We start from the raw sequence: 20206 nt of genomic DNA, 5'->3' as shown, positions 1-20206 counted from the left end.
CGGTTTCTGGCGGCAACAGTGATCTTCAAAGCGTGTTTGCTCATGAATTATTACCGGAGACTTGATATTGACAATGCACAGTGCAGATTTTAACTGCCAACTTCCGCCCACAGGAGACAGTGTTTGAGCTCAACCAAAATTAATACACACCAAATAAAGACACAAACTTGTCCCTAAAAATCACTGGACTGCATTTTTTTATTCAATAACTTTCTCCAAACATGTACACGGAATCTTACAGCATATGTATGTATGTATATGTATGTATATATACAGCATATACACATACACATCAGTGTATTTTTCTTATCTAAAATTTGAGGGCCATAGGGTAATGTAGCTGTGCGCTTCAAGAGAGGATTGGTTTCTGGACGTCTGTGTATTGAGGAAATCCACACATGGGGTAAGTCACTGGCTATCAAACATGGATTGGGGACTGGAGTGCCACCAGTGCTTGCTTTACACCAAAGCTAGTTGGGATAGTGGACTGTGGGGAGCTGCCGGGTGAGTGGCAAAGTGACAGACGAGGATGAGACACGGAGAGCAGCAGTTTCTTCCTCAGCAGGAAGCAGTGCAGCAGTGCAAAGGAAATGAGAGAAACAGTTACATGATTGAACCAGCTAAATACACAACTAATGGCAAAACAGCACCTTTCAGAGTGTACTCTGAGCCAAACAGTGCCATCTCCAATGAATACTCCATTTGTTGTTGTTTTTGAAACGGAATCATCCACCTAAATTACTATCTTTTGTAGTTCTATAAAATAAAATAAAAAAACGTTTTTTTTTGTTTTTTTTTTATAAACTGTGCCATAAAGTAGGATGCTTGAGAAATACTGATAAACATGAACATGCTGCTCTCAACCCATTTCTAGATGCTCTCTAAGCTGTGTACACAGGCCACCAGTACAATGCTAGGTTTTTGAGTCAGAAGTTGCTCCTTGTAAAAACCAATCAATCAATTCCATTACAGATCTTTGGTACATACCAGCTACTTTATCCCATCTGCTGAGAATATCATAGAACCAAACATTTAAAATCCAAGCAGCTCCAAAAGGATGCATCTGCAGTTTTCTGGGTAGGTTTCTTTACCCAGTGGTGGAACACGTGTGTGCAAATGGACAATGGAAACTGGGATTTTTTTTTTTTTTTTTCCAGTTTTAACCGATACATGAACGAACGTGCCCAAGGCTTGACTGGGCTGGTCTGAGTGATGTGTTCCCATCTGAGCTACACCATGTGTATTCTCAATACAACTAGCGGGAGGTGTTCAGGGAGAGGGATCCCTTAGGCTAAGCATGAACAAAAGCATGTTCACTGGAGCACTGGAGGGAGTGAGGTGGCTGGGATGGTTCAGGTCAGATGGGAGGTCGTCAGTGTCACAGACAGAATAGCGTGGCCTCTACATCATCCCCATCTGCATTAGCGTGTTGGCGTATGCCATGGGCTTGACATTCGGATGAGGCTGTAAAGGAGAGTGACAGGAAAATAAACAAGGTCACACTTTTCACACCTTTAAATACTTTGTCTAGTGAGTTGAAAGCTGCAGTTAATCACTTAATTAACTTAATTAATTGGTCTAACTGATAAGACATTTTAAAGGTCAAGTTCACTATTTTTGAATCTAGGCCCTATTTACAGATTATCTGGCATCATCCTCAGAAGTAGAGATCATCATTTCACCAGCCAGATCAGTGCTGATCCTGATATTGATGCGCTGCAGGTTCCCACTTGAACATGACAGCAGTCAATGGGGCAATTGTAAACAGATTTGAAACACTATAACACTGCTTTTCTGAAAAAGGAAGCTCAGAATGTTCTCATGAAAAAAGGTTTGCAAACCGATCATTAAAATCAACAGAACTGCTGTTTTGAACACAACCTATTTATCTCACAAACCAAAGCTCTACCTTTCAAACTGCAAACTCTGTGCTGCCCAGCCAGCAGAGTCCTATCCGGAAGCAGCCAAAACAAGTCCCAAAATAATACAACACTCTAAGCCCATAACTATTGACAACATGCTTGGTTTGTGAAACTTTTTTCAGGAGAACATCCTGGGATTGTTAAAGAGTATACTCCAATCTTCCCGTTTCGGCATGGAAATGTTTTCCAAACTCACTGCCACACTGACCGCTGTTGCAGCCTGTTGATGCCAGATAATCTGTAAACTGGGCCCAGGTTCCAAAAATAACCAACTTGTCCTTTAGTTGACATCTGTCAACTGTAATTTAGAAAGTCCAATTTACTTGAAAATATTGAAAAGATGCTGAGTGGTGTCAAAACGACTTTCTTCCCCAAACCAGAGACCAACACTGTAATTACTGGGATCACCTTATAGCATAATCAAGGATTTCATTTGAACAAGTAACTTAAAGGGACAGTTTACCCTGAATACAAAGATATTTTCCTACTTACCCCTAGTTTATTCCATCTATCCACATAATTTCATGTGATTTGGCAAGGTTTCAAGTTTACTGCAATCCTCTAATGTTCTTTAGCAGCAAATAGTTCCCAAACTGAACTTTTCTGCCCTGATAGCTGCTGATTATGCCAGTTACCTGTGACATTCTTTTTGGAGAGAGCTGTTGCTGTTACATTTTTCAAAACGTACATTTTTGACAGTTCCACAATACAATATCCGCCCAGCCCCGGAAGACAGGAAACATCACACAGACTGTAAAGCTCACCAGATCACATAGAAACTATCATGCATGATAATTTAAAGTAAGGGTAAGTGGTAAAATATATTTTCTGTATTCTTGTTGAACAGTGCAACTTTGATGCAATTGGCTGCATGTTGCAAATGAAACCTTTACTGTTCTTATGTCTCCAAACCCACACAGAACACACCATATGAAGATGCACAATGAATTCATGATTTTCACCGGGTGGTTCTCTGTTGGAGCTCCAGCACAAATAAGTTGGAAATGATGCTGCATTTCAGCTGGACCATGTAAAGTCAGCCTTAGGACACTCACCACAGCAGTGAACTGGTGAAATTCTGGCTTGAGGTCAGATCCCCTGAGGTGGATATAAGCTCCTTTGTTTCCCATCTGATCACTGGAGGTAGGCAGAGTACAAGACAATGGTGTTAAGGACAAACTATTAAAATCGAACAGGCTATAAGTGTTAATTTAATGCTCAACGCAAGCCAGCTTGTTTGCATACCAGTAGTTGGGTGCTGAGAACACGGTGATGCACTTTCCTGAGTGAGTGACCTCGTAGCCCTCAGCCTTGACCTCATGACTACGCACAATGAAGTCCAGCTTGTTCTGTTCCAGGAAGCGCTCTGTTACGTCCGGCCCAAACTGACAACTCACTCCCCGCTTGCTGATTGACCGGCCATTCTGTGACACACGGAGAGAACAGAATGTCTCACACGACCAACCCAACCTGTGTGTAATCAAAACACTTGTGGATCTTAAAGATAGATGGGAGAACTGACCTGAGGCTGTGGATCTGACCACAGGAGGTCACACATGGGGCCTGTCAAAGTAAGAGCACAGGAAGGTGTTGAGGTCTTCCTGCTTACTTATTCTACAAGCTGTGTCATGCAGTCAATTAGGACTGACTGTGCACTTTGAGTCTGACCCTACCAGAATCTGGAGGCTGTCTGTTCCTGTCAATCTTCCTGAGGTCATCCAATGTGACGCCGTCTTCACTGAACAGTCCCCCATGCATTACCTGAGGTGGAGAACAAACACACACATACACAAACACATGCTGTCAGCGTGTCCACTAGGCCTACCAATGAGTCACTCCTCTCCGTTGGCTGCATCATCTTAAAATCTCTCATAAATCTCTGCTCAGTTTTATGAACTGACTTTAAAAAGGTAGCCAAAGTACTTTTCCTTGTATACACACGTGGTTTCGCTTAGATTCAGAACATCTCATCAAAATACATTATACGTGCCCTTGAGGCTTAATAAACATGTTAAATGCATTTCATAGACATTCAAAGACATTTAAAATTCCTTGTGTTGGAATATTTTGAAAGTTGCATTGGTTACATCAATGTGTGTAATACGTTCCTCCCATGTTTATGGCATGCTGGAAGAACATGCTATGTAAACAAAACAGAGACCCGATTTTCCTTGTGCACACTATAGCATCACCACTATAGGTCACAAACTACACTGGGTACCATAATATTGTTATTTTATTATTGAAAAGTACATAACAATATATGAATGTTAATAAATAATAAATATATTCATATTATATTCCCCTTTGTTTTGTTCAATATCAAACCATTGTCGGGGGAAAATAAATAACTCCGGTCACCACCCAAATGCAAGTAAGTTGTTCCTGTGGCTACTACATCGATTAAACCTACCACTTTTGCAGGTAAGCAGGTAATCTCATTTGGAGATCCTATTGTATTTTACAAGTCTTTCAGGTTTGTAAAACACTGCAAGTGGCAGCTTTGTTTTGTTCAATAACAGTGACTGAAGCTGGTGAATAACAAGTTTCAAAGCTGGCGATAGCCTTCTGTTAACAGTGTCTGCACTTACTAGCACTTTGCTGTTGATACATTGTGCAAGAGGCAGCCATTGGAAGACCTCACTAAACAGCTGGAACATCTGGGCTGTGTACTTGGCTTTGACCTCCCCTTCAAATCCATACATCTGGTTCATGTTGTCTGTCTCATGGTTACCTGTAGGTAAAAAATATGTTTTCTTCCATGGGTCATTGTAACATCTGCAGATGTGTATAAATGTACAAACACGGTAAAAAATGGACAAACACAGACTCATGCACAGGCACACTGTGAGTGCTCTCACCCCTAAGCAAGTGGAAGCAGTCAGGGTAAAGAAGCTTGAAGCCAAACAGGGTAAGAATGACTTCAACAGAAAAAGAGCCACGATCCACAAAGTCCCCATTGAACAGCTGAGTTCTGTGGTTAAGTGCAGTGACACATTCAGTTTTGGTTAAACAGCTTTTTGTTACACAAAATCAAGTACAAATGCATAAGACTCACATTCAAAAGCTCATGTGACAGCTGATTGAAAGAGAAAGGATACATAGGGGTTGGTCTGTGAGGGTAAGCCGTTCAATTCAAAGATGTTGAGAAGGTCGTAGAACTGTCCATGAGTGTCACCACAAATTGTTATCTTTTCTGTCTGTGTTAAGGAGAAGGACAACAAATAATATAGTGCAAACAGAAGAGGAAAACGGTAATAAGCTGTCATCAAAACATACACATCTACTACTGTTACTACTGTATCTTATCAAGTAGCTTACAGCTAACACATACATTTTCTCCAGGAAATATATTTTCTAGTTAGTTAGATTTATTGTCTGGTTGCTGTGACTCCAACCCTTGCAATCCTCACTACAATGGTTGTCTGTAATGCTGATAGTTAAATTAAAAAGATGAACGTTTTCCTTTCCTTTTCCGTTTTCCATTTGTCATTTCACTTGCACAGACACAACATGTATTGCACCAGTCAAGAATAAATACGCATCTATGCTTGTTCAAAATGCCTTCTTTGACTTTATTTTTCTATACCGATCAAAAGCTTCCCCAGGATTATTACAGTCTCCTTTATTTGTTTTCTCCACTCAGCAATACGTTGACATTTTGGTTTCGTTGTTCTGCTAAACTCAGTTCTGCTTCTTGCCACTGTCTATATGGATACTGAATGAACAGAGAGGAAAAACAACCTGGAGTGGTGTTTACTATGTCACATCTAGGCTTGTGCTGTATTCCTATGTCTTTGTGCAAATGCTTGAAAACCACATGATAAAGTGTTTTCATTGTACAGGGAGCCACTTTGCTCACTGGTCCTACTAGTGGCTGAAAACTTTGTCATCATCTTCATATCTATCCTACTTTTGCACTAAATGTACATCACTCAGAATGGGAGGACCAGCTACATATCAAAAACATCAATGTTCAAGCTGATCAAATAAGCTCTTACCTCTTTTAATGTGATTTCAACCAGACTTGGGAGTTTGGATAGAACCTCTTTAACTTGGACCAAAATCTGAAACAATACAAAATAAGTGTTTAATTATAGTATTCAACAGTTGTTTCAAGACGAGGTTTTGAAATAAACTTGAATGTTTACCTGATAAGCACACTTTCTGTGCAGTTTCTTCTGGTCCTTGAACCAATCCATCATCTCCTTCATGAACTTCAATGTGACCTTTCCGTCTTCAAGTTTGGGGCCTGCATACTCATCCTCAATTGCTGCAGCATTATAAAATAATCTTAATTTCAGGTGGCGAAATAAAAACATGTATAAAGCATGTAGATCAAATGTTTAAGGAAATATTTACAAATCAATTAATGAAGAAATGTTTTAAGCAGCACTGCGTTCAGTTATCATGAGTTCCTGTTTCAAATGTGGCCTGATGCTAAGTTTATGATGCAAGTTTAACTCAGTAAGCACAAATCTGATGTCTGTTGTAGTACATATTATCTAAATTGTTCATTACAACACAAACCTTTAACAACACACTGGATAAAACAAGGATAAAGAATTTAATATTTTCAACCTCAAGTCACTGTGTCATAATGAGCAGTTCTGTTTCTGAATCCGGTGAGTTTTTTGGTGATGTTCAATTACTCCTTGGTACTTTACCATACAAACAAGTACATAAAGGAAAGAATGTATCTATCAGACAATTGAAAAACTGCGGGAAATAATCCTTTGTCAGCAGCGTATGCTCATGTATAATTTTGTTGAAATACAAAAACCCAACTCTAAGAAGACCAAACCCCAGTACAACATGAGCCATTGCCGGCGTCGCATCATCCATGGGCTGAGACTCAGTGAGAAGGACTCAGGCCCCGAGCAACACTGACCATTTTGTTTACATAACGTATTCTTCCAGCATGCCATGAGTACACAGAATGCATCACATACCCCAATGTACATAATGCAACTTGAAAAAAAATTACAGAATAAGGGTTTGCAAATGTTGTTTGAGGTAGGAAATAGGTTTGACAGGTTTATAAGCTGTAACAGACACACACAGTGTTTTGATGAGAGATTCTGAATGTAAACAAACCAAGTGTGTTTCTTTACATTGGGTACGTTTAAATGCGTTTTCTTTTCAGTGTTAATGTGCTATAGATGTGTCACATAACTCAAGCTTACTCATATTTTCGATGTCTAGAGAGTCCACGACAGATTTTTTTATCTCATCGCTGGCGATGGCTCTCTCAAAGGCCTTCTGTTTCACAATCTTGTTGCACTCCTGATATTTCATCTTTGCATCCTTGTCATTGGGTCGAACCCTGACGACCTATCATGGGAACATGAGAATAACACAAATGACTTAAACACATTTGTTAATTATTGACTGTCATAAAGGAAGACTTAATTACATCTACTGATATGAGGCAAACTGGGTCACTGTAGCTGCAAAGGGGAAATAAAAAGATGGTGAAAATGAAGCTCAACAAAGCAAACAACTGAAATTGTTTAAAAAATAATTCTTGGTATTCTTGGTGTTTTTTTGACAAGTATTTGTATTTTAGTTTTTGTCTTGAAATCTCCTGAAATATTTTTTTCGTTTATGCCAGATTTTAGTCATTTATCTTATAATAGTCTTAGTCATTTTTTGGTAAGAAGCACTTCATATAATTTTAGTCACAGACATTTTAATCAGTTTAGTGAAATGACAATAAACTACTCTAAAACACTTTCTTAGCTTCCTTGGCTTACTGTTCTGCCCAGTCCTCTTGAGTGCATTAAGGTGTAGGGTTTGCTCTCTTACTAGTATTCTATAATTAATGGGCATCATTTTTAACACTGTTTTAACTTTATCCTTCACAATATAAAGGATAAACTATGCCTCAAGTATGTCAACATTAAAGCTCATAAATGAAAACTACAACCTGCTCCCTTCATAACTAATGTCAATGTTAGAGCTTCAATGAACGTAAGACAACATGTTTTCCCTTTTCATTACAAATTTTAATGTTTGATAAAAATAAAAAGTCTCACTGACAGAGCACAAAATACCAAGACACAACATATGGTAGTGAGTGTCTATAACTTATGCATTCCAACACTTTTGTGTTGTTATTTTTGTTGTGGGTAAATAAAAAAATTGTTTTCACAGAGCAATTTGTTAACATTTGTTGTCACATCCTTGATATATTTGTAGTGCTGATTGTGAGAGAACAGCACGAACAACAATAGGCACCTGTGGTACGGGTCCCCTCAGACTAGGCCTAAATGGAATCATCGATGGATTAAAGGATAATCCCATTGCAGGCTGTTTAAGTCTACATGGAGATCCTAACTCATGATGACACATCAACAGATGGAGCTGGAGAGCTCTTTACTCGTTTCCTTCCAGATAACGGAAGGAAAGAGAGACTGACTCTGAATGACTTAGTTGTGCTTGGTGCACTGCAAGTGTCGTCTATGCTTTAGGTTCTCTGAAACAGTTCAAACCTAAAACGGTAACAGACTATATGGCAGCTACAGCAAAAGATGACCTATTTCTTACCGTCTCATAGTCTTTAAGTGCTGCTTTGAACTTTCCCAGTGCCATGTTGGAGGTGGCACGGCGGTAATACCCCTTGATGTAGTTTTTGTCTATCTCCAGGGCCTTCGTAGCATCAGCCAGGGCATAGCCATAGCACTCTGTGCGTAGGTATGCCAGACTTCGGTTACTGTAGTAGATGGCATTGGCTGGATTGAGCTCCAGGGCCTCTGTGTAGTACTTGATTGCATTTTCGTAGTCTTTCTCTGCAAAACAAATGTTCACATCAGTACTGGACACAATATGGGGCAGACGTGAGGTCCAATAAAGCTCAATGAGAGGACAGTAATGAGAGGATAGTAATGCCAGGATTAAGGATTAATTTCCTGCTGGAGCGGCACATGCTTAATACATATGGACTCATGGTATTGGAAAATGTTGAGAAAAAAAGACAAACAAATGGTTTCACATTCTATGTAAATGGAGGTAACCAACAGACCTGAGCCTCACCTAAGGGTAGACGATGGTAATGTGATGGGGGGGTTGATATGCAGCAAACGTCATCATATAAACGTATATACATTATTTGAAAATAACCCTATTAACTATCTTGTAACTATCTATTGTCACATCGCTCCCATTCTCCTCTATCCAAGCCCAGCGCCATTTTTTCTTAACGGCCTTATCGACATGTTTGCTGTCTTCCCCGGGCTTCATGAACCTGCGGTCCATCCTGTGGGCTGCAGCGCGTCACTGTAGGCTAACGAGGCTCACTTTCGACGGCACATGGAGCTCCTGATTGTCAACACCCAAGTCCTGCCCTGCTTCTGATTGGCCAGTAGGCCTATTGTTAGGGTGGTTGAGAACGATTCCAAACTTGGGTGTGGCACACTCCAACACAGAGAGAAGCAGTGATGTATTGGGGCCGGTGATAGTACACTCAAACTGCAATGGCTCAGAGCGCCTAATAGTCAGTATCTATTGTTCTCCTATTGCCTATTTTATACATGTCCATCAGACACAAATGAATCATCCCCATCCTAACAGAGTGACTGCCTTCCCTTACATCTGCTCTGATTCATCAGTGTCAGCCCTATTCATGGCCACATGGTGGGCCACTTCCTCTCAGAGCCCCTAGCTTACAGGATGACTAAGGTATCCACACACTATTAAGATTGGTAAGTATGAAAGACTTAATATTTTAGAACACACACACTATATCTAACAGGAGTTTACAAAGTACGTTAACTGACATCCAAAACCTAGCTAATGCTGGAGATAAAGTTTGTTTTAAGTTGAACCCTTATTGTAAATTTGCACTTTCATGTCATAAATTGTGAGGTCTACAATAACAGGGATTAGTGTTATAGTGTCTTCATTTCATTCCTGCCTTTTCTGTATACTCTATGAAAAGCTAAAATTTCCTTATGAACTATAGAGTGATTGATTTATAGCATTTATATTGCAGATATCGATGTAGCTGGGGCCTACAGGAGAGTCTAGGAAGGAGAAAAGAATGTTTGCGGTATAGAAAGGAAGTGAGGATGAATAAACTACACGAGGTTCAGTGTGATTAAGTTTGATTTATAATACATCTATAACTTATAAACCCTCCAGCTAGCAGTAGTTTTCCTACATATTTTTCATTTCAAAATTCAAAGACCTACATTTCCAGACATCTTGGTGGGTTTTGTGCTGACTATGTTTAACATCTCAGACTACCAACAGCTACATGTTTATCAGACAAAATGCAAGCTGCTGCACTCGCCGCAAAAAATGATGAGACACCAGGTGCTGACAATGATTTCACAAGATCACTGCTCTTTTTCCCTTCCATATGCCTAGTGATGGCTGCCTCACCCATGTCACAGATGTCAAATGATTTCTGAGTTTGGAACATGTTCTTCACTATGTTTTACAGTCCTTCACTGAGCCGTTTTATACACTGGACAGGCAAGACATTTCTCAGAAAATGTGCATTTTCGCATCTTGTGGCACTGTGACAGGATGGTGCAGCAGGTGCCACTCAATGGGAAACATTCAGCTTGATGTTTCGAATGTGAACACAATCTAAACATGCTGCTTATATGGTTAATTTTTTTTGGGGGGGGGGGGGGGGGCATTTCTGCATTTTTATTTGATAGTGACAGTAGTGAGAGACAGGAAAGGCAGGAGAGGGTCCGGAACCAAACCCATTTTTGGAATATGCCCATTGGATTTGGGGTTTAGCACTCCACTGAGAATCATACTGTTGAAGCGCAACCCTCCCGTTCAAAACGATTCTTCATCCTCTTTCTTCTTTTTCCATCTCAAAATGATCAAAATCGTATCCTCTTTCTTCTTTTTCCATCTCGAAATGATCAAAATCGTATTCCATACTTTATTATCTGTTTATAATGTACATTTGCTTCATATTTTGCTATACACTTTGCTACTGTAATGCTGGAAATTTCCCCACTGTGGGACTAATAAAGGAATATCTTATCTTATCTTATCTTGTCATACTTTTAAAAACAATGAAGAAGGCCTGGTGGCAGCAGTTTCGAACACGTTCTTATTGAATACTCTTACGGAAAGTGCAAAATTGTAGTAATACTCTTGGCATGTAGTAATAGAGCAGACACTTGGGACGGTCCAACGAAACCCAAACTTTAACGCCACCTGACTTGGATTTTGGACGCTCCACATCGCCGACAGGGTTGCCAAGTCCGCGATTTTTCCGCCAAATTGGGCTACTTTTTAAGTGTTGCCGCGGGTAACAAATTTTGTCCGCGGGTTGGGCTTGGGCAGACATGAATAAAGATTCATATTTTGAATGACCAATGTTTATGCACAAATCCTGTCAAACCAATGACCAATCACATCATCAGCACCACTCGTGCCCAGTGCCTGTCAGCTGAAGTAAGGTATCCCATATTATATTTTAAGTTCTGATATACTGTAAATTAAATAGGTGAAAGAACTGTTTCGGGAAATTGCCTTTAATGTTTATGGTGTTATTTTATAGATATTATAGAGCATTTTGCAATTATAGCAATGCTGTTGGACTTTAAAAGCAACATACACTACTCACAAAAAGTTAGGGATATTTGGCTTTTGGGTGAAATTTATGGAAAATATGAAAAGTTCACGCTACAGTGATATTATATCATGAAAGTAGGGCATTTAAGTAGAAGCATACACTGGTGATTTCCTCATCTCAAACAATTTCTTGAAACAAAAGCCAACAACAGTGGTGGATATACCACAACAAAAAATGTCAGTGTCAATAACTTGTCATGTGCCCTTGAGCATCAATTACAGCTTGACAGCGACGTCTCATGCTGTTCACAAGTCGACTTATTGTCTGCTGAGGCATGGTATCCCACTCTTCTTGAAGGGCGGCCCTCAGGACATTGAGGTTCTGGGGTACAGAGCTCCGAGCCTCTACACGGCGACTCAGCTGATCCCATAGGTTTTCTATGGGATTCAGGTCTGAGAAAGTGCAGGCCACTCCATCTGAGGTACCCCAGTCTCCAGCAGCCGTTCCCTAATGATGCGACCTCGATGAGCTGGAGCATCAAACACCTGATGTGAATTTTGCCGTTAAACTCCTTGTTAGAGAGCAGCAACTTGTGCAAAAAGTACTGAAACACTGAACAGTTGGACATGTGCTTTCAAAAGTTTACAGAAGGTCACATTAAGTTCACCTGTAAAGGTTATGATGCATTTTAGGTTCATCCTGAAATTTCACCCGAAAGCCGAATATCCCTAACTTTTTGTGAGTAGTGTATATGGATTTTTATGGGCATATTTTGAGTTCTGGTATTGGGCTGATTTTTGGGCCCTTTTTATTCCAGGTTGGGCGGGTTTTGAGGCTGGTTTTGAGTTGCTGTTTGGCTGCTTTTGTCTCACACACCTGGCAACCCTGATCGCCGAGCCGAACAACCTTTTTCTTCGACCGGAATGAACGAAACGCTGATGCAAATGTTCACCTGCCTCACCTTAACAACCTCAAACACGAGGAAACACACGAATCTCGGCGATGACCTCGACACGTCTGAATTTTCATGTGGCGTTAAACACATTGATCTGGAACACAAATGGGCACTAAACACTTCCTTGCCGGTCCCGATGATCCGACCCCGCACGCGCCCGCCCGCACGGCACGCGCCCGCTGGCTAACAGAAGATTCTAGGAGCTCGCGTTAGATTTGAATCGTGTCATAAATAACTAAATAAAATAAACAAAGCAGACACATTAACAGCAGGTATATGACTTAATCCTGGTGAGTCAGCGGTGCTCTGTACACGACACGCGTGACGGTGCGTGTTAAGATGCTGCTGGCGGCGGAGGCTAGCACGTTAGCACGCTAGCTAGCACGACTGGCTCCCCCCGCAGTCCAGTTTCACCCAAATGAATGGGAGTTTGCTGCTAACATGTTCTCCAGCCTCGGTGTGAGCTAGCTTAGCGTTAGCCACCGGCTCCAAAACGCAGCGTGCGTCAGCAGAATCGCGTCGCCGCTTTAATCACGGGAGGCATTTCTCTCCATTACAGTCTGTTGCCATAAAATAGTAACTTGACAGGGCGGACAATTTACCTTTGAAGTAACTATTCGCCTTCTCCTTGAGTAGCTCTGCATTTTTCTCTCCCTCCGCCATCTTCTTCTCACTGCCGTATTACGATGCGTGCGCCATTGCCTGGACAGTCGCAAACGTCGCAAAAAATATGTTTCGATTTGTCTGATCAATGTTGAACCGTTTTTTTTTTGTTTGTTTGTTTTTTTTGCTTCATATTTAATGTCTTTTCCTGATTTAATGGGGACAACTTAGGAATCGTAAAAGCAGCACGATAATATGAAGAATTCATTTGCAAAAACAGATATCTCCATTTGAATTTATTAAATCTTTTCAAACTTTTTTGAATTTTATTACAATTTACTTCATATTTATTTCTATTTTTTATATGTTTATTTAGCCTGGCATAATGTTTATTATCCTAAATCATGCTTTGTGTGTGTGTATATATGTGTGTGTGTGTGTACTCCAAGCAATATCAGTGAAAAAGGTGTATTCATTTTAAGGATGGCTTTTATCTGTTTTTGCAAATGAACTCTTCATATGTTTTCAATGTCCTATACACTTTTTGTACGCATCAGTGTTTTTTTTACACACACTTCCTTTGGTTGTTTGGACACTGAGCAACTATAACATGCCATTTCTAATGTCAAAAAGCTCCCCTCTGTTTAGGGCCCTAATCAAACATAATCATACCTGTAGCAGTGTGAGAACCAGTCCAGTTCATATGGCAGCTGTGAGGGAAAACATGATTCCCACAAGAACTTTGATTTATAAGAGGGGCTGAGTGGGGGTGGGGGTAAAATTGACTCACTCTGATAAAAAATAAATAAATAAATAAATTTGAAGGTAGAAGGAGGGTTAAAACCTGAAGATAAACATGAACAAAAATAGGAAACCATGGGTCACAGGCAAATTAAAGGTAGATTAAATGAGCTTTGTGTGATTGTTAGTGAAAGAGAGGGTTGTGGGATGATAGAAGGAGAAAGAAGACTAAAGAAAGACGGTTCAACTGCACTTCAAAGCTGCCCAAATGAATGGTAGAAAATATGGAGACACATGGATTGATTTTGTATTTCATTTGAATCTTTAATTCTAGTTTAATTATTTCACTTTGTCACCAGCAGGGGGCAGCAATCTACTGCTCTTCACCAAAGGCCATGCGCTTATATCACACAGCAGCGTCACAAGTGGATTGAACAGTGTAAAACTGCTGATAGAGGGAACTATTTCAAGAGAGGTTAACCAGAAAAATCTACCCACACTGACTAATGTGAGATAACCACCTCATTAGTTAGAGATTAGGCAAATGATTCATCCCGGAGTCTGTTTTCCTCAGGTTTATCTGGAATTTGCAGTTTGCATTTTAGAGCTTGGCCCGTCCTGGTATCTTTCCCTTTCTGAATAACACCCATAAAATTCAAATAAAAAAAAGGAAGCAGGCGCACCTATCACGAAAGTGGAAGCTCAGTCATATTTCCCTGTGGTCTTCTCCCACATGCCTCAAGGTCTGAGGATGTTGCAGTGGAAGTTTTTCCTGCCATCTGAACGCAGCATGTGGGCTTCTAGCGGCCACAGATAGGGAGTGAGGGGACAAAACACGGCACAGGTGCACGTCTCCGCAACTTTACTCACTAGCACATGGCATCTGACGCACCCCAGCCTCAAATAACCGCTCTGCAAAAACATCACGCAACCTTAAACAGAAACACAACTAAGCCCAAAAAAAAAAAAAAAAAAAAAACCTTTTCTTTCTGGGAAAAGCTATAGATAGATAGATAGATAGATAGATAGATAGATAGATACTTTATTCATCCCGCAGGAAATTCACAGTTTTTCAGCAGTATCCACAGATTACAGATTAAATAAATCAATAAAAAAAAGATAAAAAAATAAATAAATAAATAAAAAATAAAGAATAAGATCTGAGTACAACAGAATAAGATCTAAGTACAACAGTGTGCAAAAAGCAATGTCCAACAAAAAAAAACAGAAAAAAAACGTGTGCATGGGTGTATAAAATGTGCATAGAGGTAGGTCAATGTGCAAATTTAGAAGAAATATACAGTATATACAGATGATAAATAGCAGTAAGCAATGTAAACACTATAAACAAGGATTATAAAAAAAAATAGAAATATGAACAATTTAAACAGAAGTATTAACAATTTAAACAGCAGTGGAAAATAACCTAACCTAACTATACAGCAGAACACTGGGTTTGTGGTTAGGAGAGGGACATCCTTCATTTGACATCTCCAAGGGGAAAAGCCAACCTGAAATGTTTGTGGCTATGTGGTATGTTTATGGTTGGGTGGTAGAGTTTTTTTTTTTTTTTTTTTTGGTCCTGGAGGTTTAGAAGTTCATGTAAAGTGTGTGACACAGAGGATGCAGCCCAGGTCAGTCTGCTCCCCTGACTCACCTGGGACGTCCCACAATGGGGAGCACCGGGCCAACCAGCCGGGGTGACTCACCGTGACCCTGTCATCCACTTAAAAACCCTGGAGTGTGAGTTCACTTTCCCTTAGCGAGACTATCTATGACTCTTCCCTTCACTGAGCCATAACACGTCTGCCTCGTCGATGGTTTTACTAGTAAGTGTGGGGGCGTAAAAATAAATAAATAAATAACTACATAAATACATAACCACCACGGCTATGATTGAGAGTAAAGCAGTGTTACAGCCAGACTTCTCATCCCCGAAATGAGAGTAAACGCAGACAGTGAGTGGGTGAGACAGAGTGGGAGGGAGAGAGAGAGAAAGAGAAAGAGAGAGAGAGAGAGAGAGAGAGAGGTAGAAATCTGGCTGAGAGGGAGGACGGAGGAGGAAAATCGCAGCCCTCCTGGGTGCAAGATGCATGAGCAAAGGGCTTCTGGGCTTCAGGGGTCCTGAGAAAGTTAAAACAAACATGAGTGGAGGAGAGCAGATATACGAGGGGCTGGAGGAAGAGGCAGATGAAGGTCAGGGGGACAAGAGTGACATTCCAGGGCCAGGAGCCAGTGAGGAATGACGAGGACTGTATATGTTACCCATACAGGCCCGATCCAGGGGGTTCTGTACTATTTATAACAGTGGAGGATGTGAGCTGCTGAATCCCCGCTTCCACTACCTTTTAGTCCACATACACCCCCCCCCACTCCCCCCACCCCGCCATGTCAGAGTGGTTTGTAGCAGCAGATTCAGCCACAAAATTTTATTTCCACTCTAACTTGACTCTCTCTCTCTCTCTCTCTCTCCCTCTCTCTCTCCAAATTCACTAATGAGAACTTGGCTTCGGGGGGTCTGTGGGGGGTCTCAGCGCGGCTGCTTATTTGAACCATATGTTTTTCTAGTGGGCAGGGCAAAGGAGCAAAATTAAAGATAAATTGAGCAGCCAAAAAAAAAAAAAATCATCCTCTTCGGCTCCACCCTTCCTTTTTTCTTATTTCCCCTCTATCTCACTTGGTTTAGATTTTGTTTACTCCATGAACTGGTGATTTATTCTGATAGACGGCAACTATCTCTTTGACTCATCTACGAATAGCAGAGCTTGCTCACATTATGTGGAGGCTTTACAGAGCCTTTCCTCCACATCCCAGTGGAAAGCCTCTGTTGATCTGCGCGTAGCCACTAGCCAGCGTGTAAATCAACATCCTGAAATGACACATAATGTGTTCACTGAAGTTGTGTGCGCTGCAGGGGAGTGAGGAATTGGAAATGTGATGTAGTGGAAAAAGAAACGCGATGCATACCTATCTGCCTGAAAAGTCGGCCTGCTGCCTTCACCTTTCCACATTAAAAACGGGCTCATTCCTCTTGTGATTCTTGGACTCAGAAGAGCGGTGGGCAGGGGCGGGACCAGCGAAGGGCAGAAAGCAATTGTGTTTATATTTTGTTGAGCGTCTGTTTACATTTCTGGTAGGGCTGTTTTAAGAACAGAATAAGGTCTTTACCTTCGCTGACTGCAGTGAAATCAACACAAGTGTGAGAAAACTTTATAGGAATCCCAGGGTGGATTCACAGAAACCTCAGAGGAAACAAATCCTCTTAAGTGGTTGCTTTTTAAAATTATGTTTGACATGTGTCTTTAGAAAAGTGGATATTCATCAACAATAGTTTTAATATTTTACTAATGTCCTTATCTTGTTTGTAAAGAAAAAAAACCTAAGAATACATTCTTGAAAGCAAATCTCTCAACGTTGTTCGCATTTAATTTTAAGTTAATTTTTATGTTAATAGTTTTATTTGCTGTATTTTACATTTTAAGCTTCACATTTTATTGTTAAGTATAACTTGCCACTGTTTTTAATTGGTGTTTGGCTCATGTCTCATAAAAAGGCCAAAACAAGACAAAAAGCTTATCGCTAAATGGCTAACAACAACAACAACAACAACAACAACAACAACAACCTAAAGGTTAACAAAAAACAAACAAACAAACAAAAAAAACTTCTGTGCCTTTTCTTACATTTTAAGTTACTTATTGAACTTATTAACAGATCTCCTTATGCTTATCATATTTTCATATAATATTTTACTTACACAATAAGGGCATAATTTATATGTTCACGCTGAGTTTAAAATTTCAGATCAGCAAAGGTTATTGTGTTGCAGCGAGCCGACAGACTGCACTCATGCTGTCAGTCCGGCTCACTTGAATTACTTACAATACAATTTCAGTCCAATTCTACTTGTTTACATGCACAATAAGACACGGCTGCTCGTTAAGTTGGGCCCTTTTGAGAAGTCCATAATTAGGAACCCGGAGAAGTTCAAAAGAAATTACCAGGCCTCTTAAGAACCTCCAACAAAGATCACAAGAGCTGTTGTGAAACCACTTTAGTGAATCAGGTTTCTGCTGTGTGAGATAGCGGGAGACAGAGTGAATCAGAGCCGGTGGATAAGGGGTTAATGGCAGAGAGTGAAAGAGTTTCCTGTTCAAAAGAAGAGCAGACATGTAAGGTACAGGAAACATCCCCAGAGTAGCCCTTGAAATCACTTTCTTTCAAACGCTGCGACTCGAAATGTTGCTGCTGTGCTCTTTTGAACCTTTTTGGCTTGTGAACGTGCAACATCGAAACTATCAATATAAAAATGCTTTGACCTCGTATTCAACCCCAAATTATATTGATTATTTTTCCATCCATAAAGACTTGGTTGTTCTTTTCCCCCCATTCATAAAGACTTGTTGGCACTTCAAAACAGGGAAGAAAATAATCTTTTTTCAACCACTGGCTCCAGTGGGGGAAAAATGGATTCCAAAATGTATTAGCCTTTCCTAATTGTCCAGCACTACAATCTTTCAGAATAGAAAAGGAGCTCTCGGATGATATTTAGTTTTCAGCAGGCAGGCTTACCCGCCACTGTCAGCATTTACGAGCATTGAGCTGGTTGCGAGTATTTATTTTTTGACCCGTGAGCTCGTACCACAAAGACGGCAGCATCAACATCGTAAACACAGCTCCATACCTGTGCGTTAGCCCACACACAGCTTCCCATGAGAAGCAATGGCATCGATTTTTGAGCCATTTGACTATGGAAATGTGAAACGGCTTTTTTTTTTCCCCACTGGATTATATCCAACAACAAGCTCCCCTCCTGTTAGGCTGGCACCACAGCTTCGTGAAAGGGAATTAGAAAATGGCTCAGTAAATATATAATTGGAACGAATAAAAACAAATTGAAATGGAAATACAAGCAGGACAAATTCCTAAAAAAAAAAAATTAGATTAGCTTGTCATTGCTTGAAAACTTGGCTTTGTTTTGAGGTTATTAGAGTAAATCATCGTTTAACTTAAACAGTCCCAGCTCCTTTCTGGTTTTCCTTTGGTTTTGTCTCCACGTCTCCGGTCAGCTTCTCCTCCCCACTTTGGATTTCCCCCTCCCTTGCCCCCTGTCCACCTGCCCCCCCCTCCCCTCACAATTGCTATTACTGTCTCATTTATATTCTGCCTGTGTGTCCTCCTCTCTTTCTCTTTTTCATTTTGAGCAGCTTGAGTGTTTGATGTGTGTTGGGCACAAGAACAAGGGATCGGATACACACCCCAAACAGGAAATGAGAAATTCGAGCAAATAGACCCGTGTCTGTGTGCCTCGGAAAGCAAGACAGACAGAGACACACACGCAGGAATGCAGATAGATAGGGGGAGGCAGACAGGCAAGAATGTGAAATGGACGTACTGATTTAAACTGCTGTAAACGTAAAAAGGTGAAAAGGTTGTCGGTTATGAGTAAAGAGGAGAAAGTGGAGCATCCGGAGTGAGGTATTTATAGACAGTGACCACCCCAGACGCCGCTCCACATCGCCCTGTGACATCACCCAACCTACTGAACTCATCAAGGGTGACAACCTTCCTCCATTAAACTGCGCATGCAGCCTCACCCAGTCACACTGCACCTTATTCCTCTCAATAGGAGCTTTTCAGCAGCCTCCGGGGCCACGCAGGACACCAGCGGTTCACACGGAGGCTCCCGCTCACAGACAGTGCCGTGTTTGTCTGCTCTTTTTAACCTGCTGCTAATGCCAGCTTTGTGACGGGCCCGGCATCGCACCCACACCCCACAGTAGTACTAACGTGCTAGACAGCAGCCCGCAGCTCGTAAACAAAACCCCGTCTTTATCTGTCAAAGTGACTGTGGAGTGCAGCGGAGCAATTGGGACCCGCTGCCGTCCTTTCATCTGGCAGTGCGGTGGCTGTTTTCCTGCTAGTTAACGGTAGCGACGACGTGTTGTGGCGGCTGGTTTATTTTACATCGTAGGCTCTGCTCCTACTGTTTATGAGCAACGAGTGACACACATGGTCAAGCTTTCCCACAGAAAGGAACCCACATCATGAGTGACTCAGGATGTCTGGGTACACAGCTCTCCTCTGACCAGTGCATGACTATAGGACTTAAAAGGGAAGGAAGACTTCAGCAGGGCTCTACAAACAAGGTGGGAGAGAGAGAGAGCGCTGAAACATCTCCAGAAGGCGTGAATAGCCGGGATCTGATGTGGTGAGACGGCAATAACCAACAGGCCAAACAAGCCGACAGACGACCATGCCACAAAGTGCACAAGACAAAATGTAAATATCTGTTACTCCCATGCTGCATTGCACAAACACAACCATACAAGACTGCACTGTGCCGGAGCTTACAAGCCTTTTAAAAGGGGGGCAAATGAGACATTTAAACCTTTGCCATGTCAATACCAGCTGTGAAGTGCAAACACAACTTCAGGA

The 20206-nt window shown here is 41.1% G+C and overlaps 1 protein-coding gene across 1 annotated transcript; it reads right to left on the bottom strand.

Annotated features, from left to right (window-relative positions):
• Positions 1–180: 180 nt before the first annotated feature.
• On the bottom strand, positions 181–13153 carry ppp5c (protein phosphatase 5, catalytic subunit). The gene is made up of 13 exons (XM_030066798.1): positions 13027–13153; positions 8472–8713; positions 7109–7256; positions 6074–6195; positions 5924–5989; positions 5024–5122; positions 4784–4889; positions 4514–4656; positions 3596–3683; positions 3445–3485; positions 3168–3346; positions 2978–3059; positions 181–1464 (listed from the first exon to the last, which is right to left on the bottom strand). Exons 1-13 carry the CDS (start codon positions 13085–13087, stop codon positions 1402–1404), a joined length of 1440 nt encoding a protein of 479 aa, XP_029922658.1. The 5' UTR covers positions 13088–13153; the 3' UTR covers positions 181–1401.
• Positions 13154–20206: the final 7053 nt, after the last annotated feature.

This window comes from Myripristis murdjan, chromosome 13 (genome assembly GCF_902150065.1).
Source record: "Myripristis murdjan chromosome 13, fMyrMur1.1, whole genome shotgun sequence".
In the NCBI taxonomy this organism is placed as follows: Eukaryota; Metazoa; Chordata; class Actinopteri; order Holocentriformes; family Holocentridae; genus Myripristis; species Myripristis murdjan.
This window is presented reverse-complemented; position numbering and strand designations above follow the sequence as displayed.

Coding starts and splice junctions, on each gene's coding strand:
- ppp5c (XM_030066798.1), bottom strand. CDS start 13,087: ATGGCGGAGGGAGAGAAAAATGCAGAGCTACTCAAGGAGAAGGCGAAT. Junction 8,714..13,026: donor GGCGAATAGTTACTTCAAAG/GTAAATTGTCCG, acceptor TTTGTTTTGCAG/AGAAAGACTACGAAAATGCA. Junction 3,060..3,167: donor TTCTCAGCACCCAACTACTG/GTATGCAAACAA, acceptor GCCTACCTCCAG/TGATCAGATGGGAAACAAAG.